The sequence below is a fragment of the Pristis pectinata genome, chromosome 7 (assembly GCF_009764475.1).
Source record: "Pristis pectinata isolate sPriPec2 chromosome 7, sPriPec2.1.pri, whole genome shotgun sequence".
Taxonomy (NCBI): Eukaryota; Metazoa; Chordata; class Chondrichthyes; order Rhinopristiformes; family Pristidae; genus Pristis; species Pristis pectinata.
The window spans coordinates 5,004,886-5,029,609 of NC_067411.1; the positions used below are offsets into that span (position 1 = coordinate 5,004,886).

At 48.3% G+C, this 24,724-nt stretch overlaps 1 protein-coding gene across 1 annotated transcript; it reads left to right on the plus strand.

Moving 5' to 3' along the window:
* Positions 1 to 4,752: 4,752 nt before the first annotated feature.
* On the plus strand, positions 4,753 to 24,724 carry LOC127572887 (uncharacterized). Its single transcript, XM_052020612.1, has 6 exons — positions 4,753 to 5,050; positions 11,343 to 11,750; positions 16,725 to 17,108; positions 18,484 to 18,514; positions 20,690 to 20,751; positions 21,112 to 24,724. Exons 1-6 carry the CDS (start codon positions 4,993 to 4,995, stop codon positions 21,765 to 21,767), a joined length of 1,599 nt encoding a protein of 532 aa, XP_051876572.1. The 5' UTR covers positions 4,753 to 4,992; the 3' UTR covers positions 21,768 to 24,724.

Below are 24,724 nucleotides of genomic sequence, written 5' to 3' on the forward strand. Positions count from 1 at the left end.
GACTGCATGAACTTCCTCCATATTTAACCTCAATTTTAAAACCTGTTCTGCTACAGTTTCCAACAGATGGACTCAAAAAATCTCTCATGTGAAACAGTGACCATGGCGATTGTGTTGCTGGAAGTTAAAAGCCTAGAATTAGTTGTCACAGGTGGGGTTGCCAACTAGACCTTGACATACAGCCCCAATTCTGCTGTGTCCTTCATTCACAGTTGGGTGGGAAATCATTGTGAAGGGTTTTTTTGGATGTTTATCAACATTACATGCACCGTAGAAATGCAAGCTGTTTTAATTCCAGATCCTCGTCAGCAAAGGACATTCCTGTAGTAGCTCTTCATGTAGAACAGGGCTCTCAGACCCAATGGATTGCTAATGCTCCTGTGTTCTCACAAAACCAAGGCCCTAAGAACAATGTCAGCTCCTATTATAGAGGACATTTAATACAGTGCATGTTCCAAGATGTCGGACAGGTGCATCGTCAAGCAAAAATTAAAATCAAAATAATGGTCTCTTTAAAACAAATTGCCTGGAAGCCTTCACATGTGAGGAGGATGTTTCCCCTGGCTAGAACCAGGTGTCACAGTCTCAAAATAAGATTGTGGACATTTAAGAAATACATGGAATACACAGAACAGTACAGCACAGGAACAGGCCCTTCAACCCACTATGTGCTGAACATGATGCCGATTTAAACCACGTGGACTATATCCCTCCATTCCCTGCAAGTTCCTGTCTAAATACCTCTTAAACACCCTTATCGTATCTGCTTCCCTGCAGCCTGTTCAGGCACCTACCACACTCTGTGTTTAAAAAAAAATTGCCTCGTAAATCTGCTTTAAACTTTCCTCCCTCTCCTTAAACCTACACTCTCTTTTCTTTTTCAATATTTTTATTAATTTCAAATAAGAAGTACAAAATGCATGAAACAAAGGGAAAAAAAAGAAAATGTTACAAAATAGATTGTATTGAATCACACTGGAAATCACAATGCCTCATATTGATAAACAAAAAAGATATCAATTGATATTGATAAGTTGGAATAATTTTATTATAAAAGAAATCTAACCCCACTACCAAAACCAAAGCTGTTTAATAACATCCTAAAGACATAGTAGTATTGGCCAATATCTGTACATTAGGCACTAAATCAATGGTTTTGAAAGTAGTTCAGAAAAGGTCCCCATAATAATTGAAAGTCCAGAATAGATCCAGAAATAGAGCAACAGATCTTCTCTAAATTTAGATATGACATAACATCCAGTAACCATTGAGAATGAGTGGGGGGAGTAGTTTCCTTCCATTTAAGCAATACATCCCTCCTGGCTATAAGAGAAATGAAGGCCAATATGTGCTAGTCGGAAGTCTCCAAAATTATATCTTTTTCTCCAACAATCCCGAATAATGCAGTTAAAGGATTTGGACACCCTCTAATATTTGACATTTCCACCCTAGGAAAAAACACTATTACCACCTACCCTATCTATCTCATAATTTTATAAACCTCCAGGTCTCCCCTCAGCCTCCGACACTCCAGAGAAAACAATGCTAGTTTGTCCAACCTCTCCTTATAGTTAGTGTGCTCCAATATAGACAACATCATGGTTCACCTCTTCTGCACCCTCTCCAAAGCCCCTACACCTTTCCTATAGTGTGGCGACCAGAACTGTGCACCATACTCCAAATGTGAAAAGGACTGAAATGTTTCTCCACACAGAGGGGGTGAATCATTGGAAATCTCTGTCCCAGAGGCTTGTGGAGTCTCAGTCAATGCATCTACAAGAGAGATTGATACATTCTGAATATTAGAGGGATCAAGGTATTTGGAAATAGTGTAGGGAAAAGATCAACTGTGACCTTGTTGAGTGGTACAGCAGGCTTGTGGGGCCGAATGGCCACTCCTGCTTCTATTTCTTATGCAGGCCACATGTGGAGAAGTTCAGGCAAAGAAGCAGGTTTCAGGAGGCATCTTGAAGAAAGCGACGGAGGTGGTGACGTTTAGGGCGGGAAGTTCAGAACAACGGCGAACATCAAATCCAAGGATGACGAACAGTCCAGATCTGGAGGAATCTTAGAGTGTTGTAGAGGTGAAGGTGGGTTACACAGACAGGGAGGGGTAATGCCACAGAGGGATTGAAGGACATAGGACATAGAACAGTACAGCACAGGGACAGGCCCTTCGGCCCACAATGTTGTGCCAAATTAATTAAACTGGTAATTAAATGCCTAAATAAACTAGGGTTCAATACCTAAAGGTGAGGGGGAAATATTTAATAGGAACTTGAGGGGCAATTTTTTTTTACACAAAAGTGGTCAGTATATGGAACGAGCTGCCAGAGGAAGTGGTTGAGGCAGGTACAATAACAACATTTAAAAGACAGTTGGACAGGTCCATGGATAGGAAAGGTTAGAACGTTATGAGCCAAACACTGGTAAATGGGACTAGCTCGGATGGGGCATCTTGGTCAGCATGGACCAGTTGGGCCGAATGGCCTGTTTCCGTGCTGTATGACTCTAATTAACTCTAATTCTAATTAACTGAGGCCAAACATTAAGGCTGACACTCCAGTGAGGGAGTGCAATACTGTCACAGGCGTGGTTAAACCCAAGACCCACCTACTCTCCCTGAGTACAGGTGAAAGGATTCAATGCCAGGGTGGCACAGCGAGTAGTGCCACTGCCTCATAACTCCGGGGACCCAGGTTCGATTCTGACCTCGGACGCCGTCTGTGAGGCGTCTCCACTTTCTCCCTGTGACCGCGTGGGTTCCGCCCCCCAGGTTCCTCCCACATCCCAAAGACGTGCGTGTTGGTGGGTTAATTGGCTTCTGCGAATTGCCGCGGGTGTGTCGGTGGGTGGGAGGAGAATCAGGGGAGCTTGCGAGAGAGAAAAGGTCACTGGAAAATAAGTTGGGGGATAAGATTGTCCCAATCGGCCGAGTGGCTTCTTTCTTTGTTGAAATAAAATACGAAGCTGTGAACTTTCTCTGAGTCCTGGTGAATATTAATCCACCGATTTCATAAAGCATTCCTTAGCAACAACAGCGCCGTTCGTGGGACTTTATCCAGTTTACTTGCCCCAGTCCCTACATTCTAGTAACGACAGTAATTCAGAGATGTATCATTGATTCTGAAGTCAGTAGAAACTTCTGATGGTTTGTCGATTTCCTGGATTTACCCAAATTTGAATGTTAGATGGTGGACTGATTACACGGGGGAAGAAAATGTTATTGTTTGGATTGGTTTTGACAAAAATAACCCCTGGATTCCAGGCAGCTGGGGGGGGGGGGGGGGGTGATCGGGCAGTGGGGGGGATTCCACGCTGCTCAGCTTTCAGGAGCCCGGCTAGGGGGGCCGCTGAATGGGATTCCCCCTCACGGGCTTCCCCCATCGACGCCCGCCGCGGCGCTTGTCCAGAACCTATGCTCGCTAACCCCGGACGCCAAGCAAAGATCATCGGAAACCTGGCAGATCAAAGTGAGCGGCCCCTTATTCCCTGGTAACGGGGAGTGTCCTCAACAAATATACAAGCAGTAAATTGCTGGGAACACTTAGCAGTTCAGGCGGCGTCTGTGGAGAGGGAAACAAGTGTCAATGTTTCAGGTCAAGTGTCAGGTTAGATAAGGCGGACGGTAACAGCCTTTTCCCCAGGGGAGGAGAGTCCAAAACTAGCGGGCATAGCTTTAGGGTGAGAGGGGAAAGATTTAGAAGGGACCTGAAGGGCAACTTTTTCATCCAGAGGGTGGTGAGTATATGGAACGAGCTGCCAGAGGAAGTGGGTGAGGCGGGTACAACACTTATCATTTAAGAAGCACTTGGAAAGGTACATGGAGGGGAGGGGCTTGGAGGGATATGGGCCGAACGCAGGAAATTGGGACTAGCTGGGTGGGCACCGTGGTCGGCACGGACTGGTTGGGCCGAAGGGCCTGTATCCGTGCTGTATTGCTCTAGGGGTGAAGACCCTTCCTCAAGAGGTCACTGGATTGGGCACTGTGAAGCGTTCCCCTCCCTCTAACACCAATCCCTTCCCCACCCCCGCTGGATTCAGACCAAGTCGCCTCTGCAGTTAAATTGTCTAGAAAGCACCCCCCCCCCCCCGAGATTCACACTGATTCACATTCCTTCGCTGAGATTCACACAGTGAGACCTCTGCAATTAAATTATATAGAAAGCTCCATCCACACTTTCTTCTGAATGCAGAGATATCTCAGAGGGATTCTCCCCACATTCCTCGTGGCAGAGTACATGAAATTACCGAGGAAATGTTGCCACAGACGCCGCCTGACCTGTTTCCAACACTTCCCCTTTTCAATCTGTCTAAAAAAATACCCTTGGAGTCTCTGAAGGGGGAAACTGTTCCGCATATATTATCTCCAGAAGGGCTAGATTAACCCGCATAGGGGGTCAGATCACCGCTTAGAGAGGTCGGTATTGCCCTTCAGAAAGGTTTGTTGTCCTTCAGAAGGGGATCAGATCACCCGGTGACGGGGGAAGTATCTCTGCATCGGCTGCGCGTTCGACCTCCAGCCGGCCATAGTTCCGTTTTATCTTGAGGAACCGGAGGGGAGAGTTTGAACAGTCCGGAAGGGCCGTCGGTCCCAGACTGGGTGTGGCGGGACGAGGTGTCTCAGGGCCCTCTGAGTCGTGGAACCGGGTTCTTTCCACGGTTGGGCGGGCAGGGTCCCGAGCGCCCTGCCGGGGGGGGGGGGGGGGGGGCAGGGGGTGGGCCTGAGGTCCGATTGACCACGCCGTTCAACATGGGGAGCCCGCGGTGGGTGGGACTGGCCGGACCACTCCTCCCCATAGAGGCGGGCCATCTGACAATGTCCTCATCCTTCGCCTGGAGTTCAGCGGGGACTTCACTGTGAGCAAGCAGGAAATTGACTGCCTCTTCACTTTCGGTTTTTGCGACAGTCGAGATCCGCCGGGGAGGAAGCGACGCAGTTTTCTGCTCTACCTTGTCTTGGAGACAGTGCGTCCGAATCACGGCGTGAGGATGGTCTACCCTTCTCTCCCGGTCTCTTTGCTGCTCCTGACTGCGGTCGTCGGCTCCGGTAGGTAACTTTCCCCGCTCCCTCTCACATCTAATGGTCGGGTCAGGTAACTCAGTAACCCAGTCACACCAGGGAAACCGGTAAGTGTTAATATCCGGATCTTTCTCTCTCTCTCTTAAACGCTGAACTGTTTTAAAATCCTGTCATATCTTTCCAAGGGTTAGATTGAGATCGGTAGAGACTACAAACAGCGTAGAACGAGTATAACGTTTCATGCACATGGTGTGTGTCATGCTTTCTGTTCCTTGTGAAAGAGACTGAGGGTGACAAACTACATGTCCTCTGGCATGGGGGGGGGGGAGGGGAATCAAAAACAGGCTCAAACTAAATTGGTTTATTATTGTCACACGTATAACTGTCTTGCATATCCTTCATACAGATCAATTCGTCACACAGTGCATTGAGGTAGCACAGGGTAAAACAATAACAGCCAGGAATTAAATCAGATTTGTAGAATACTAGATCCCTGTCTCCCTGCTAAATGATAGAACATAGAACAGTACACCACTGGACAGGCCATTCGGCCCACAATGTTGTGCCCATCTTGATGCCACGTTATACTAAATGTCCTCCTGTGTATCATCCACATCCCTCCACTCCCTTCATATTCATGTGTCTGTCTAAAAGCCTCTTAATCTCCACCAAACTGCCCGCTTCCACTGCTACCCCTGGTGACCCATTCCAGGCACCTACCACTCTCTGTGTAAAAAACTTGCCCCTCACTTTTTTTTAATCTTCTGATTCAACCTACCATCAAGGCCCCTTCAGATGTCTTAATAAAGTCCATGTAGATATTTACTCTGTACTGTTACTGTTTTTACCTGTACTACATCAATGCACTCTGTACTAACCCACTGTAACTGCACTGTGTAATGAATTGACCTGTACGATCGGTATGCAAGACGAGTTTTTCACTGTACCTCAGTACAAGTGACAATAATAAACCAATAACCAATAACATCCACTGCCTTACCCTCATCAAGCTCCTTTGTCACCTCCTCAAAAAACTTGATCAAGTTTGTAAGACATGACCTGCCCCGCACAAAGCCGTGCTAACTGTCCCCAAGTAGGCCATGCCTTTCCAAATGTGCAGAAATCCGAGCTCTCAGTATCCTCTCCAACGGCTTCCCTACCACTGATGTGAGGCTCACTTCCCTATAATTACCTGGATTATCCCCATTTCTCTTGAACAAAACGTTTGCTACTCTCTAGTCCTCTGGGACATCGCCTGTTGAGGGTTCAGTTGGAGCTTTCAGTGCAGCGATTGACAGACTTTTTTGTCAGGTGAATGTATTGAGGAACACGGGGCAAAGATTGGTAAATGGGGTTTGAGGTGTAAACCCGTCACTGAAAATTGGAGCAGATTCAGGGGGCGGAAATGCTGCCTCCAACATTCTCAAGGGGCTCAGAGCAGAACAGGGCCTCCTATCTATGATCTGGAGGTTGCTGTCTTTGTATAAGATAGATGAACATTTCGGGTTCAGGTGAAAAATGAACTTTACAAAATGCAGAAGGGTCGACACCCAGAAGTTGAGAGAGGTGAGGGTGGTGGGGTTAGAACAGCAACGAGTGGGTGTGTGAGGGGGATTGGTACCATGATGTGAAGGGGTGTTTCGTTGCACGGCTCCCAGCCCCTCTGTGGCTGTAGAATGACGGCTCTCGAACTCATCCTTGGCGCATGAAAACTTGGGGGAAAGTCCCTCAGATATCGAGGATTGAATCAGAACCATTCAAAACTCAGCGGTAGAAACCATCCGGCCCACAGTCTGTGTCAGACAAATTTTAGGGACTAACCATCGTCTCCCCAACCCCTCTCCGCCCCCCCCCCCCCACCCCCTTAACCTTTATCTCCAGAGCCATTTTCATCTGGGGACCTCGCCTTCTTCTCTCCCCCCACCCTTGGCTGGTGGGGAGGGGGGGGGGGTCAAATAATGAGAATGGAAACATTTGCAAGGCAGTGGGTTTAGATTAAACTAGAAAGGACTTCTCACGGGTTTGCTTGCTCGGGGACTGTGGTGGTTTCAGCACCAGGGCGCGGCGAGCAGCAGAAGGGGTTGCCCGTGAGCGGGGTATGAAACTGACCAGAGCGGCGTGAACCAGAACTACTTCAGTAATCCAAGTCCTTTCCTCAGGGGAGACGCTGTCCGAGTGATTTCATTACCTCGGGACGCCAGAATGTTGCTGGGAATTTGTGGGGGTTTCCTGCCTCGTTCGCGTCTTGTGACAAGCGACTCTCAGCCACGTACCGGGGTTTGCCGAGGAATTAAACGCGCTGCAAAAAACGTCAGCTTTCAGTCACATGGGGAGATCACAACTTCCCCATGACTCATTCTCTCGCCCTGTGGAATCTGTGACTCGCACAGAAACACAGCGTAGAAACGGCCACCTCGTCCACGCCCACTGTGATGCCTCTCGCTAATCCCACATGCCCGCATTAGGGCCAGATCCCTCCACTCCATTCCTGCCCAACGCACTTTCTCCATAGCTGTAACGCTTTATCAGAGTCACACAGCATGGAAACAGGCCCTTCGGCCCAACCTGTCCATGCTGACTGTGTTGCCCAGTGAGCTAGTCCCATCTGCCCGGGTTTGGCCCATAGCCCTCTGAACCTATCCTATCTAGACGGCTTTTAAATGTTGGTAATGTGCCCGCCTCAACCACTATTTCTGGCAGCTCATTCCAAATACGCACCACCCTTTGTGTGAAGAAGCTGCCCCCGATGTCCCTATTAGATCTCTCACCTCTGATCTTAAACCTATGCCCTCTTGTTTTAAGCATCCTCTCCATGGGAAAAAGACTGTGTGCTTTCACCCTGTCTATGCCCCTCATGATCTTATACACCTCTGTCAGGTCCCCCCTCAATCTCCTATGTTCAAGGGAATAAAGTCCTAGTCTACACAACCTCTCCTTGTAACTCAGGCCCCCAAGTCCAGGCAATATCCTGGTAAATCTTTTCTGTACTCTTTCTAGTTTAATAACATCTTTGTATAACAGGGTGACCAAAACTATACACAGTACTCCAAGTGCAGCCTCACCGACGTATTATATAATTTCCCAATTTCCAAAACTCGGTGGTATTCTGGATTCTGTTTTTCTTTTTGGTGCTACCTTGATGTACTTACGTGTGGTACAATCTGTCTGGCTGGTGCGCAAACAAAAGTTTTCACCATATCTCAGTACATGAAACAATAATAAACCCATCCATGGACCTGTCTAAATATCTTTAAATGTTGTCATTGTACCTGCCTCTACCACCTCCTTTGGCAGCCTGTTCCATACACCCACCACCTTCTGTGTGAAAAACTTGCCTCTTGGGTCCCCTTTAAATTTCTCCCCTTTATCTTAACCCTGTAACCTCTAATAGACTCCCCTACGAGCATTTAACACCCCAAATGCAGTACCTCACACCTGTCTCAATTAAATTCTGCCACCACTCTGCTCAACAATGCCCCTCTGTGTACTTAGAAAGGGCAGGAGAATCTAGCCCTAGACTCCCTGTGTCCTGGGAAAATGACTGATTATCTACCCTATCTATGCCTCTCATAATTTTATCAACCGCTGTAAGGTTACCCCTCAATCTCCTGTGTTCCAGTAGAACAAACACTGTTTCTCCTTATAACTGTAGCCTTCCACTTCAGGCAACACCTTGGTGCATCCCTTCTGCACTGTCTCTGTGTGAAGAGAGAATGAGTGGTGTCGGGTAAGTGTGGTAGCTAATGACGAACATTTTCAGCATTAAACCCCTGTATTTGCCAGAGCAAAGTTGTTGTGATCTGGAACATGCTGGTCTAAAGGGACTTTCGAAAGTTTCATACTTGAAATAAGGTTTACTCTTGCTCCACAATATGTCAGTAGTGTTGGGGTCATTCTGCTGAGGGGTCGGTCAGTGGTCATTCTGCTGAGGGATCGGTCGGGGGTCATTCTGCTGAGGGGTCAGTCGGGGATCATCCTGCTGAGGGGTCGGTCGGGGGTCATTCAGCTGAGGGGTCGGTCAGAGGTCATTTTGCTGAGGGGTCGGTCGGGGGGTCATTCTGCCGAGGGGTCGGTTGGGGGTCATTCTGCTGAGGGGTCGGTCGGGGGGTCATTCTGCTGAGGGATCAGTCAGGGGTCATTCTGCTGAGGGGTTGGTCAGAGGTCATTCTACTGAGAGGTCGGTCGGGGGTCATTCTGCTGAGGGATCATTCAGGGGTTATTCAGATGAGGGGTCGGTCAGAGGTCATTCTGCTGAGGGATTGTTCAGAGGTCATTCTGCTGAGGGGTCGGTCCTAGCAGGCCCACTCTTGTCCCCTGCAACCTGATATGGAGGTTTGGAAATTCCCTTTAGACCAGCACGTCCCAGAACACAACGGTATAAAAAATCAACAACGGGTTAAAAAGAAGAAGAAAATGGGAGCAGAAGTAGACCATTCGGCCCCTCAGACCTGTCAATATGATGATGCCTGATGTACCCCAGGCTGCAACTCTTTCTCCATGCCAGATCCCCAAAACCCTCAACCTTTCAAAAAGGGAGGGGATCAGGAATGTGGTGTTGAGCCCAGGATTAGATCAGCAATGATCTTATTATCCCACCTCAGCAGGTGGACAATTTCTGTTCAGTTAATTAATCACAACTTAAATTAACACACAAGACTAGTACTAGTTGCTGTGAAACTACTGGATTGTTGCCTAGTGAACCAGGTGAGTTTCTGAATGTTCTTCTGCCCTACGTCTGACTACAGACCCACCCATGGTTGACATTTATCTGTTTAGAGACTGGTTATGGATGTAGAATAATTGCGGCCTTGCCAGTGATGTCCGTGTCCTTCAGCTGGATGAACTATAAATACGTTTAAGGATTTTGTACATTTCAACAAGAGTCTTGGTCGCCATGACTCCTTGTAGGACATCATCTATGGAATGAATCCAGTGACCTGTCATCCCAACATCTCGAAGGATGACATACCTTCTTTGGGGAAGGAGAACAAAACTGTACACAAGCCTCACCTCTTGACATCCCACTGAAGTCACGTAGCCTAACGGGTTTGGTAAAATGGCAGAGAATCAACCATGCGGGAAGCATGGGGAGGTAGAGAATGGGGTGAATTATGATCTGCGGAGTGGACAGGAAGGTGCTGAGGTGACTACAACATGAAGGGGAGTCGATGATATGGTGCTGTAAGTAATCATAAAGTCCTGGAGCACTTGACCTACCACATCTTGCTCATCACCAAGTACCCAGCTACATTAATTTCACCCCCCCCCCTCACCCTCAGGATGACAAGAGTTTCCATCAGATCCCCTGTAACCCTCTTACTCCTCACCTTAAACCTATGCCCTCTAATTTTGGACATCTCCTTTATGGGGTAAAGCTGCTCACTATTCACCTTATCTATGCCCCTCATAATGTTATGGTTTAATTTGGTATTGGTATTGGTTTATTATTGTCACATGTACCAAGATACAGTGAAAAGCTTTTGTTTGCATGCCAGCCAGAAAGAAAATTCCATACAAGTACATCGAGGTAGTAAAAAGGAAACAGAATATAGTGTTGCAGCTACAGAGAAGTGTAGTGCAGGTAGACAAATTAAGAGCAAGGGCCATGTCGAACTAGATTGGGAGATTAAGGATTCATCTTTAGCGTATGAGAGGTCCGTTCACCAGTTTTATAACTGTCCCTGAGCCTGATGGTGCGTGCTTTCAGGCTTTTGTGTCTTCTGCCCAATGGGATAAGATAAGATTTCTTTATTAGTCACACATACATCGAAACACACAGTCAAATGCATCTTTTGTGTAGAGTGTTCTGGGGGCAGCCCACAAGTGTCACCACACTTCCGGCGCCAACATAGCATGGCCACAACTTCCTAACCCGTACGTTTTTGGAATGTGGGAGGAAACTGGAGCACCAGGAGGAAACCCACGCAGACACGGGGAGAACATACAGACAGCGGCTGCAATCGAACCTAGGTCTCTGGTGCTGTAATAGCGTTACGCTAACCGCTACATGCTATAGGAAGGATATAGGGAGAAGAATGTCCGGGGTGGGTGGGGTCTCTGATTACTTTGGCTGCTTTACCGAGGCAGCAGAAAGTGTAGGCGAAGTCCATGGAGGGGAGCCTGGTGCATGATGGACTGGGCTGCGTTTACAACTCTCTGCAGTTTAATGCAGTCTTGGGCAGAGCAGTCGCCAGAAGTTTGAAGTTTCCTTTGTTTTATTTATCATTTAATTCTGTTGGTTCTGTTCTCCTTGCATTGTGATGCTGTTGATTGTCCAAGACGAGCCATTTGTTAATGCTCAGACTCTTTGTTCCTGAAGGAGGCGCAGGTGAACAAGTGGCCGTAGCCGTGGATGTCCCGAGCAGAGCGTCAGGTACCGTTGGAAGCTCGGCGGTTTTGCCCTGCACTTTCAAGTCCTCCTACGCTGAGTACACGACTGTCGAGATTGTCGTCATCTGGAAGGTGAAAGTGTTTTACAGAGGGCCAGTTTTGTTCAACGTGACCAACAGAAGCAAGGGCGGCAAGGAGTTTGAAAACACAGTTTACACAAACATCAATGGCCGGTACAGACTGGCCGGGGACCCAAGGCAGGGGGATGCCTCTCTGGAGTTGGAGAACGCTACGCTGAATGACAACGATCAGTACTTCTGCCGTGTGGAAATCAAACGGCAGGGGCTTTCCACCTTCATGGCCGAGACCAACCCTGGGATCACCCTGGAAGTTCTGGGTAAATACGACAGGAACGGGGGGGATGCTGGACAGATGGTGATAGTCTCTCTCTCTCTCTCTCTCTCTCTCTCTCTCTCTCTCTCTCTCTCTCTCTCTCTCTCTCTCTGTTTATCTCTCTCTCTTCTCTCTCCTTCCTCCTGCTAAGCACCCTCTCTTTCACAACCTGTGTCTCTCTCTCACCCTGTCAGCTTATCTCTCATTCCTCTTGTTAGCCTCTCTTGTTGCTTTTTCACACTCTCTCCCCTATCAGTCTCTCTCTCTCTCTCACTCTCCTGTTAGTCTCTCTCTCACACGACTTCCTCCTGTGTGTTTCTCCTCTCTGTCAGCTCCTCTCCCCCTCCTTCCTCCTTTTGTCACACTCTCTCTCCTGTCAGTTTCTCTCTCCCTCTCTCACCCTCACCCTCTCTCTCTTCTGCAATCCCTCCTTCCATCAGTGTCTCTCTCATGTTTCTATCAACACTGGCCTCTTGCCCCCCTGCTGTCATGACTGGATCTAACATTTTGAAATAACATGATCACAGTATGGATTCTCCAAAAGCACTTCAGGCCATTTATAATGTTAGTGGCACCTTTTAAATCTGAGATGTATTCCTGCTGTCAGACTTTGGAATTAGGATTGAAAATATTATGGTCACAGTGGAAAGACTTGTCTTGCATATCGTTCGTACAGATCAATTCATTACACAGTGCATTGAGGTAGCACAGGGTAAAACAATAACAGAATGCAGAGTAAAGTGTCACAGCTACAGAGAAAGTGCGGTGCAGGTAGACAATAAGGTGCAAGGTCATAACGAGGTGGATTGTGAGGTCAAGAGTCCACCTTATTGTACTAGGGGACTGTTCAATAGTCTTATAACAGCGGGATAGAAGCTGTCCTTGAGCCTGGGGCCTACTTTCAGGCTTTTGTATCTTCTGCCCAATGGGAAGAGGGACAAGAGAGAACGTCCTGGGTGGGTTGGGTCCTTGATTATGTCGGCTGCTTTACCGAGGCAGCGAGAAGTGTAGACAGAGTCCATTGGAGGGGAGGCTGGTTTCTATGATGTGCTGGGCTGTGTCCCAAAACTCTGCAGTTTCTTGTGGTCCTGGGCAGAGCAGTTGCCGTACCAAGCCATGATGCATCCAGATAGGATGCTTTCTGTGGTGCATCGATAAAAATTGGTGAGCATCAAAGGGGACACGCCAAATTTCTTTGGTCTCCTGAGGAAGTAGAGGCTCTGGTGAGCTTTCTTTGCCATGACGTCAACATATTTGGACCAGGATAGGCTATTGGTGATGTTCACTCATATGAACTTGAAGCTCTCAACCCTCTTGACCTCAGCACAGTTGATGTAGACAGGAGCATGTGCACTGCCGTCTTTTGTTTTGCTGACATTGAGGGAAATGTTGTTGTCATGTCACTGTGTCACTAGGCTCTCTATCTCCTTCCTGTACTCCGACATCATTATTTGAGATACGACCCACTATGGTGGTATCATCTGCAAACTTGTGGATAGAGTTAGAGCAGAATCTGGCCACACAGTTTGGAGTGTATAAGGAGTAGAGTAAGGGGCTGAGGACACAGCCTTGTGGGGCACTAATGTTGAGAATAATCATTGCAGAGGTGTTGCTGCCTATCTGTAAGTCAAGGATCCAGTTGCAAAGGGAGATGTTGAGTCCCAGGTCTCAGAGTTTGGTGATGAGTGTAGGGCCAGGGAGATGCCGTCTGCTGGAGACCTATTTCGGTGGTAGGCAAATTGCAGTACGTCAAGTTGTCTGGGAGGCTGGAGTTAAATGCGTGTTATAACCAGCCTCTTAAAGCACTTCATGATGGTGGATGTCAGAGCCAGCGGGCGGTAGTCATTAAGGCATGGAATCTTGTTTTTCTCAGGTACGTTCTGCATCCCTCAGCGTTGCCCGTTACAGCTCTTCCTCCAGCACCTCCACCTTCCAGCTCAGTGGGGCTCTCTGCACCTCACCCTGCCTTCCCCTATACTAGAGCAGCTAATGGCTTCTCTTCCTGCGTGACCCTGTCCAGCACCCAAGGGTGCAGGCTTGGGGCCCTGCCTCCATCTTTGGGATACCCAGGTAATGAAAACTGGGAGGACCAAAGGCATCATCCCTTCTCCCCCCACCACAGTGACCTCTGAGCCCTGGCTTCCACCATGACCCCCTCCCCCCAGCCTTTTGTCTCTAGTTGAATCAGTTGCATGTCTGAAGGACTTGTTCAATATCTGAGGGACTCGTTCAATCTCACTCAGCATCCAGTAAGTACAAGGACCGGCTGCTTCTACCACCATGACACTGCCTGCTGCCATCGTCCGTGTCAGCCATTCTGCCAGCCGTGCCTTCCTCACTTGACCACTCCATACACCCTTGGTGTACTGCACATCACCCAGTCCCCATCGACACGGTGGTTACGGTCCTGAACCAGTCATCCAAGAGCGACACCTTCAAACGTCACACCGTCAGCTGTGGGATTTAAATTTAGTTAATTCAGTAAATCTGGAATAAAAAGCTATTTATGACCATGAAACAAATTAATTGTCCTAAAAAAAATCCAGTCAGGATCAGTAACATCCCTCAGGGCAGGACGTCCTCTGTCCATACCCAGTCTTGCCTTCATGGGACTGCCCACCCACTGACTTGTAGTTGCCTTAAAATGGCCCAGCAAACCACTGCAATGGATCAACCCATATCATGAAAACACAACAATTAATGCCTGGTAGATCCCCCACCCCACTATCACCAGCCTAAGTACCAGGTTCAGGGATGTAGTATCCTGGTTTTGAAATATGTCACAGTTCCTTCATCATTGCTGGGTCTAAATCCTGGAACTGCCTCCTCAACGGCACTTACTTTCTTATGTTTATAGAATCACAGAGTCATACAGCATGGAAACAGGCCCTTCGGCCCAACTTGTCCAGGCTGGCCAAGGTGCCCATCCATGCTAATCCCAGTTGCCTGTATTTGAACCATATCCCTCTAAACCTTTCCTATCCATGTACTTTTCTGATTGTCTTTTAAATGTTGTAATTTTACCCACCCACCTCCTCTGGCAGCTCGTTCCATTCACCCACTGCATAAATAACTTGCCCCTCAGGTTCCCTTTAACTCTTTCCCTTCTCAACTTAAACCAATGCCCTTCAGTTTTAAACTTCCCTACCCTAGGAAAAAGATTCTGACTGTCTACCCTATCTATGACTCTCATAATTTTATAAACCTCTATAAGGTCACCCCTCAGCCTCCTTCGCTCCAGGGAAAACAGTCCCAGACTATCCAGTCTCTCCTCATAACTCAAGCTCCAGTTGAGATAATCTTCACCAGGACTGCAGTGGTTAAAGAAGGTGTCTCACCCCATCTTCTCAAGGGCAATTAGGAGTGGGCAATAAATGCTGGTCTTGCCAGCAACAAATGCAAGCCCCCCAAAACCCCTGCTGCCTTTTATTGTCTCCTAGATCCCAGTGCAACATTCCAAGAACCATTGCTCCTGCTTCTACCATGTCTACCTCTGTAAATTCCCCAGCCTTGCATCTGACCACCCCACACAAGAATGTTCTTGGTTCCATAACCCCATGGGGCTATGGAGCCAAGGAGGATCAATTGTACCCACAACTCCCAGCTCTAACATTTAAAAGACGATTAGGGATCGGAAAGGTTTAGAGGGATATTGTCCAAATACAGGCAGCAGGGATTAGTGTAGATAAGCACCTTGGTCAGCCTGGATAAGTTGGGTTGAAGGGCCTGTTTCCATGCTGTATTACTGTATGACTTTATATAAACATAAGTGGGGTTAAGGCAGAGATCAGGGTTCATCTCAGGACTAGTGAACCAGACTCAAGGGTCGTGTGGCCCCCCTCCTGTTGCTGTGTTCCAGTCTGTGAGGGGGTGGGGGAAGTGGTCATCCCTCTGGTCTTCTGAATCCCTCATTCTCACTGCATGAGATCCTCTGGTACCTGAAGGATCTATTGAAGCCTAGCCACTGTTACAGTGTTGGAAAACCCAGCAGCCAATATGTCATAAGAGTCATACAGCATGGAAATGGGCCCTTCAGCCCAACTGGTCCATGCTGACTAAGATTCCTATCTAAGCTGGTCCCTTTTGCCAGCATTTGATCCATGTCCCTCTGAACGTTTCCAATCCATGTACCATCCAAGTGCCTTTTAAATGTTGCCAACGTACCTGCCTCAAACACTTCCTCGAGCAGCTCATTCCATATACTGACCACCCTCTGGGTAAAAAGATTGCCCCTCAGGTTCCTATTAAATCTCTCCCCTCTCACAAACCTATGCCCTCTAGTTCTTGATTCCCAGTCCTGGGAAAAAGAGTGTGTGCATTCACCCTATCTGTGCCCCTTATGATTTTATACACAAGCACCGAGAAATGTTATAAGACTATTGAACGGTTCCCTAGTATGATAAAATGGACTCTTGACCTCATAATCTACCTCGTTATGGCCTTGCACCTTATTGTCTGCCTGCACTGCACTTTCTCTGTAACTGCAACACTTTATTCTGCATTCTGTTATGCTTTCCCTTGTACTACCTCGATGCACCGTGTAATGAATTGATCTGTAAAGATGGTAATGCAAGACAATAATAAACCAATTTACCAATTTAGAAGTGAGTTAATGACCAGATAATCTTTTTTTAGTGTGAGGAATAGATATTTCCCTTGAAATTGGGGAGAACTGTCTTCATCTGCTCTCTCAGTGCACGGAAAAGTGAATCAGGATCATTCAGCAAGAGGGCCCATGAGGCATGAGTTGAACGCACCACCTGCAGCATGACTTCACTCAAGGGCCAGCCTCTGATGAGTTCATTCCTCTCGAGTGACACTGAAGTATCAATTCTGTAACTTCCTTTTTCGAGCTCTATTTTTGGTCACCTGCCCTGTGAGTCACTGAAGCTGGGTTCCTGTCTGAAGTACACCAGCTCATTGTACTCCATGCATCGGCAACTTCCTTTAACACTATGTCCATCTTCTTTGTTCTCAGGCGTGCCCGTCATCCTCCGCGTATCTGTTAACGTCATTAATGCCACACATTCTACTGTAGAGTGTCTGGCAGAGGGACAACCCTCCCCAGACATCATATGGATCGATCCCCACAACAAGAGGCTTCCTGTGAACAGCAGTGACACTCCAGTAACATTGGGACCGGGCGAGTATCAGACCCTGGGAGAACTACATCATCCAAAGCTCGGAGGGAACTACACCTGCTTGGTGGTAAATGACCAAGGAAATGCCACCCAGTCCGTCCATCTGCCCAAAACAGGGCAGAGCCGACACCAGCTCATTTACATCATTGGAATTCTGGTTGGAAGTTTCGTTCTGGTAATGCTGATCGCTATCATCTTACTGATCCGGAGGAGGAAGAGCGGTGAGTTTTTTTGAGGGGAGGGGGAAGGGATTAGGAGAAAACGTCGTGGAGTACATAAAACAATGTCACCAGGGTTAAGTTGCACTGGATTTACTTCAAAGATAAATTTTAGGTGTCAACATAAGTTTTGGAAGGGAGGGAAGGTTCGAGGATCCAGGTTACAGCAGTGGTTGGTCTAGGTGAAGGAGTGAGGTGGGAAGAAGTGAGGGGATACTGAGGGGTAGAAGGGCGATGGACAGAGTGGAAACCGGGAGGAAGGGACCCAGGGGTGGGAAATTAAAGGGAGATTCCCAGGGGCTATGGTAAATAGGAAAGGACTTGGGATGGTTGGGAATAGGGAATGGGGACGGGGAGTTGGTGACCACCAGCAGGAAGAAGGGTGGTGGATGAATGGGAGGGTGGTGATGGTGCAGGAATCAAAGTCAGGTATTGAGAATTGGGGAATAGGAGAGACCCAGAGGGGAGTGGTTGGTAGAGCAGGAGAGTGCACAAAAACACCAGAAAATAGGAGCAGGAGTAGGCCACTCGGCCCCTCAAGCCTGCCCCGGCATTCAATGTGATCATGGCTATCCTGTGCCGGCCTCAACTCCTCTTCTGTGTCATTTCTCCAGACCCCTCTATTCCTCGATCTATCAAATATTTGTCCACCTCCACTTTCAATACTTCCAATGATCCAGCTCCCACCACCCACTGGGGCAGAGAATTTCAGAGATTCACCGCTCTCTGCAAGAAGAAATTTCCATGTACCTCAGTTTTAAATGGGTTGATGCAGCAGAAATGGAAGTAAGGGACAGAGGGTCGAGGGTGGGGGAGAGGGGATACTGTAGAGATCTCAAGACCGTAAAGTGATATGCAGTGATCAGTCAGGAAGGTGCATAACTGGGAGGGGAACCCCATCCATCTGAAGTCCTTCTCCTTCTTGGTGGTAGAGGTTATGGGTATGAGAGGTACTGTTGGGATTAGCCTGGGTGAGGATGGTCCATACTGTGGTCACTGTGTGCCAGTGTTGGAGGGAATGAATGTTCAGGGTAGTGGATGAGGTGCCAGTGAAGTTGGCTGTTTTGTCCTGGTTGGTCACAAGCTTCTTCTGTACCATTGGTGCAGCACTCAGTCAAGTGGAGACTACTCCATCACACTTCTGATTTGTGCCTTCCTGATGGTGGAAGGGTTTTGGGTGTCATGAGGTGAGTTATTTCCTGCAGGATACCTAGCCTCTGACCTGCTCTCCTGGACACAATATTTATATGGCTGGCCCATCTTTGAACATTTGAATGAGACCGTGCACTAAATTAAGTCACCATGGTGACAGTGTGGTAATGGAAATGTCTAATCAGCAGCGAGACGGTGCTTACAATACATCTTTTCTTTCTTTCAGGAAAAGTAGAGTTTAACTCAGCAAGCAAAAGGTACGATGCAAGAATTGTAATCTTTTCCTATTCAGTGTACTGAACTGTTCTTAAAGTTAAACTAATGTACCAAGTTAGTACTTAGCGAGGATAACGTCTTACCCAGCAAGCTTTATGGGAATGGGAATTACTGTCCAATCAGGATCATCAGAAGGACACAATGGTGGGAGCAGCACACTAAGGGAACTGGACACACCTTGATGACACCTTGGAGGTCAGAATGGGTGGGAATAACGGAAAGCCTTCCATTAGGTGTGGTGGGGCTGCACTCTATTGGATAAGCAGAGGGTGAGGAATGGTGAAAGAATCTCTTGACACCTGCTTGTTCTGTTCACAAGTATAATGGCCGGTTGAGTTGTTATTGCAGCCGTCAGCACCCTCTGTTGCTGCACTTCCACAGAATCTAAATCACCTTCCTTCAAAATGAAGTTCTTTTCTTCTGAGAACTTCAGGGAAGATGTTTTGTCCCAAGGCAGGCTCGGAAGCCTGATGGGAATCAGGTATGTTATTGACTCTACCTTCTCCCATTATACCATGTGGTGTAACATTGTACAACGTGATGTGCACCCAGTGAAATCGGTTAAACAGCCCCCGTCACACAGTGTCCTCTCCACTGTTGTGTCCAATATCACCTAACCCAGGCTGCCTGCTACTGAAGCTACTATCCACCACTGTGGCTGTCTCCAGACTCAATTATTTCACTGTCTCCTGGCTGGCTTCATAGCTTCCAGTCACTCTATACCCCAGCTCACCAGGACTCCAGAACCCTCCCATCACCCACCGGTCCAGGAACCCTGGTCCACCTATGATTAAGGGTTCTCATTTCTTGCCTGGACCCTCCTCAAACCACAGCTTCATGAGGACCCTCATGCACACCATCACGATCTATGCCAATCTTCACGAACCATGGGAGTGCTGGCTCTGGATTCCCCTCCCTAAATCTCTCCATTTCCCATTCCTCCTGTAGGAGGCTTCTTAAAACTACCTGGTGGACTGAGTTTTCCATCGGTAATCCAAGTCTTGGCCACGTTGACCAAGACAGCTATGTTCTCAGATGTATTTCAGCACTAAAATGAAAGCAAGAGCACATATCACAAGAAAATAGGAGCAGGAGTAGGCCACTCGGCCTCTCAAGCCTGCCCCGCCAGTCAATATGATCATGGCTGATCTATGCTGGCCTCAACTCCTGTTCCTGCTCCCCCTAACCCTCAATCATTCAACAATTTATCTCCCTCAAAACTTAAATTGGTACTGGTATTGGTTTATTATTGTCACTTTACTGAGGTACAGTGAAAAACCTGTCCTTGCATACTGATTGTACAGGTCAATTCATTACACAGAGCAGTTACATTGAGTTAGTACAGGTAAAAACAATAACAGCACAGAGTAAAGTGTCACAGCTGCAGAGAAAGTGCAGTGCAATAAGGTGCAAGGTCACAACAAGGTAGATCGTGAGATCTGAGTCCACCTCATTGTATGAGGGAACCATTCAATAGTCTTATATTTCTAATGACTTAGTCTCCATAACCCTCCTGGGTAGAGAATTCCAGAGGTTCATCAGCCTTGGTGAAACATTTTTATGCATCTCCATTTAAATGACCAGCCCCTTGCAACTTGGCCCCCTTGTTCCAGAGACACTCCCACTGGTGAAAACATCTCACCATCTACCCTGTCAACCTTAGGATCATATACATCTCAATAAGATCACCCCTCCTCCCAAACTCCCAAAGAATACAAACCCAAACTGTCCAGCCTCTCTTGAAAGGACAACCCTCTCCTCCCAGAAATTAGCCAGGTGAATCTCCTTTGCACTGCCTCCAATGCTAATAGATCCTTTTTTGGTAAGGGTACCAAAACTATGCACAGTATTCCTGGTGTGGACTTACCAACACCCTGTACAACTATAGGAAAAACCTCCCTAAGTCTATACTTCAATCCCCTTGCAATAAAGGCCAATTTGCCTTAACTACCTTTTGCACCTGCCCGCTACCTTGTTAGATTCATGCACTAGAACACACAGATCCCTCTTCAACTAAGGTTGGGAGGAGGTGATGGTAGGAGTTGGGCGACTTTGGTCTTTGAGCCTGAAACAGCGCCGGTCTCAGGATAATGGGGAATATTGTGCCTGCCCCATATAACAATGAAGGCTTAATTCCATATCCTGCTCTCTCCTAGAGCCCAGCGGAATTCAGTGCAATATTTGAAAGTTAACGGGCAAGAGCAGCAAACGTCAGCAGGTAACTGGATCCTACGATTAAACCACTCCGCTGTTACTGAACCGGAGATTCCTGGGGCGGAAAGTGCTGGAAAAATACTTGGGAAATTCCGGGGGGAGCGGAATGCACGCGGGAGATTTGGAAGGGGCGGAATGTACGCGGGAATTTCTGGGAGGGGGCGGGTTGAGCCTCGGAGACTTGGCGTGGAATGGGGGGGGGGGGAGAGAAATCTCGTCATTGTCCTTATGAGCTCGGGTGGGGGTAGTCGTAGTGGGTGGTGGGGGTAGTTGGTGGTGGTGGGTGGGGGGAGGTTGGGGCTCCCTGGTCCTTCCCCACATGCTGAGATTATCCCCAGTTCTGAAGTGAACACCTCTCTTACAGCGGAGCCCCTGACGCAAGTGAACGCGCACGGAGTGGACGCGCCTGAAGTGAACGCCTCCTTTACAACTGTGCCCCTGACGCCTGAGGTGAACGCGCATGAAGTGGATGCGCCTAAAGTGAACGGCTCCCTTACAACGGAGCTCCTGATGCCTGAAGTGGACGCGCACGGAGTGGACGCGCCTGAAGTGAAGGGCTCCCTTACAGTGGAGCCCCTGACGCCTGAAGTGGACGCGCCTGAAGTGAACGGCTCCCTTACAGCGGAGCCCCTGACGCCCGAAGTGAACACGCATGAAGTGGACGCGCATGGAGTGAACGCGCCTGAAGTGAACAGCTCCCTTACAGTGGAGCCCCTGACGCATGAAGTGAACGCGCACGGAGTGGACGCGCACAGAGTGGACGCGCACGGAGTGAACGCACCTGAAGCGAACGGCTCCCTTACAGTGGAGACCCTGATGCCTGAAGTGGACGCGCACGGAGTGGACGTGCCTGAAGCGAACGGCTCCCTTACAGTGGAAACCCTGACGCCTGAAGTGAACACGCATGAAGTGAACGCGCACGGAGTGGACGCGCACGGAGTGGACGCGCCTGAAGCGAACGGCTCCCTTACAGCGGAGCTCCGCACGCCGGAACAGGACACAGAAGGGAGCGATAAATGAATGGCGGCTGTAACCGTGAGTTAAACTGCAGAGAGACTCACCGTTGGGGACCCGTTTCCGCCCAACTCAATGCACTTTCAGGGTAAACGGTTGTGTGTGTGTGTGAGAGAGAGAGAGAGTGAGTGTGTCTGTGTTTATGTCAGTGAGTGTGTCTGTTAACGAGAAGCATGTCTGTTAGTGTGTGCCAGTGAGGGCTGTGTCTGTGTGCTTCCCAGTGTGTACCTCAGTGAATGTGTATGAGTACATTAACGTGCCTATGTTTGTGTAAGCGATGTGTGCCTGTGTAGGTGCATGTCAGTGAGCGTATTTATCAGTGTGTCAGTATATGTGTCTGTATAGGTGAGTGTGTGTGTCTGTGAGTATGCCAGTAAGCTATTTACCAGTGTGTATTGGTGTGTGTGTGTGTACCAGTGAGCTGTTTACCAGTGTGTCTGTGTCCGTGTGTGTCTGTGTGTATATCGGTGAGCTGTTTACCTGTGAGTGTGTCTGTGTGTGTATACCAGTGAGCTGTTTGCCAGTGTGTGCTTCAGTGAGCGTGTGTAAGTACGTGCCAAGGATAAACTGCTGCTTTTAAGATCCTCGGGATGAGCGGACACGGGAACCGTGGAGCGATGAAGCAGTCTCCCACCGGACGTGGACTCTACCCCAGTGGGACCCCATGTCCCGCTCAGCCGCCTGGTTCCAGAGTTGGGTGGACAAGTAGCAAACCTCTGGGCCCAGCGGATACTGCAGCTGAGCCGGGCCGTGGCTCCCAGTTCCTGAGGGAAGATGCTGATGAGCCTTTGGACCTCCTTGTAGCCTGGGGCTCTCCAGTGAAGGGCTCACCGGACATCCATCCCAAGGGGCAAGCAGCCAGCTGAGACAACCTCTCACATTCATGGAAACTTTTACTGCTTCTGGGTGTTTTATAAACTTCCTTTCAGTGGAAACTCGGTTCCAACACTGAGATGTGAATATTGACACTCTCGGTAACACATCTCCTGTTTTTCCTGTGAGATCCACCTGTTCATCCGGGCCATTGGGAGAAGGATTGCAAACCGGTCCAGAGGCGAGGGATAAATCCCAGCTCCAAGAGCCGAGTCCAAACTACACCAGCTGGAGTAAACCCACCAGGAGGACTCCTGTCCTGCAGAGAATAGACAGACCTGCGGACACTCGCCATCAGCATCTGGGATGCAACGTGGTGAGAGAGAGGACCTGACCACAGTCACAGATGGAAAATGCAAGGGGCTGAATGGCAGCGGAAGGCACCGCCTGTTTCTGCTGGGTGATAGTATCGAGAAATACTGAACCAGGGTGGGGAGATGAGCTTAGATGCAGCTCACCGTGGTCTGATCAGTCGACTGTATGGGGTGGACGCAGGTCTTTGTCCCACTGAGCCTGCACCATCTATCAATTTGCCGTCAGATTGTCACGCAGAACGAGAAGTTTAAGGCGAGAGGGGAAAGATTTAAAGAGGGTCTGTGGATCAACTTTTTTCCACACAGAGGGTGGTGGGTATGTGAAGTGAGCTGCCAGAGGAAATGGTAGAGGCGGGTATAATTATGACATTTAAAAGACATGGTTAGGAAAGGTTGAGAGCAATTATGGGCCAAACATGGGAAAAGTGGGACTAGTTCATGTAGACAATTAAGTCGGCATGGATGAGTTGGGCCGAAGGGCCTGTTTCCATGCTGTGTGACTAGAGGGGCTGAACGGTCCAAGTTCCCCCAGTCTCTGCCAACATTCCCGCTGAGGCTGTTTGTGAACGGATCTGTTTTACAGCCTCCCCTGCAATGGGTGGTTTGGAATTGTTCGTCAGGGGGAGTAGTAGGTCAGTCAGCCCCTCAAGCCTGGTCCTGGTGTTGATTCATACCACTTTCCCACTCTGCATCTCTCCATAACCCTCCACCCCCCTGTGGTTCAAATGCCTGTCGGTCTGCCCTGAATATATCAGTGACTGCACCTCCGCAGAGAATTCCAAAGAGTCGCCAACCTCTGGGAGAAGAAATGCCTCCTCATTTCAGTCTTAAACAAGCAAGGCGAGGGAAGAGCAGTCCAGCAACTGGAGAAAGTCCATTCCTTCAGTCAAGACTATGTCTGTGAGTCAACTCTGATTTATTCCCAGTTAGGAGAAGGGTGTATGACACCACACTAATCTCCACCCTACTGCCACTAAGTAAGAGAGGACTTGGTTAATAGCAACAGTGTCTCTGCTTCCAGACCATCCCGAAGGTTAATTTATTCCCATTTATCCTTTCTTTCAACTGAATGAAACTTTCTCTGGGTGTCAGATATTTAACTCTTGATGTGTTCCATTCATTACTTATTTTCTTGGCATGCAGCACTGAGGAAACTGAACAATTTTCAAGGTTTTCCCAAAGACTTTCCAAACGATGTACCAGGTGGATCCTCCCCTTCACAAGCCAACAGCTTTTGTGTGGAATCAGGTTCCTGTACTGTGTAGCAATAATGTTGGATTGTACCCATTACACTGTTGTAATTTAAACTTGCTGTCACCTGCTGCTCACTCAGAGACACACAAGTGCAAAATATTGCTGTTGTAGACGGGCATTAGCAGGGCAATACTTGTCAACAAGCACATTAACAGAAATAAAGGACGCTATTGGTTTGCACAGTGTAAGTAATATTTGCCAACATGCAAGGACGAGTTAGTACTGAACGACATGTGGTGAGAAGGAAGCAGGACTTACATTTTTGTAGTGTCTTTCACAGCCACAGGATGTCCCAGACAGCTTTGCAACCCACGATGCAGACTTAAAGCGCGGTCACTGTTATAAACACAGCGATCAGTTTTGGCACAACACGATCTCCCAAACAGCCATGCAATGGTAGCCAGGAAACCAGTTTGAGCACTTCTGAAATGACATCCTTTTTCAGGAAATGCAGCTTCCCCTCTGCCATAGTCGATGGAACCCTCTCATAGATCTCCATTTCCCGCAGGTCTGTTCTCACCA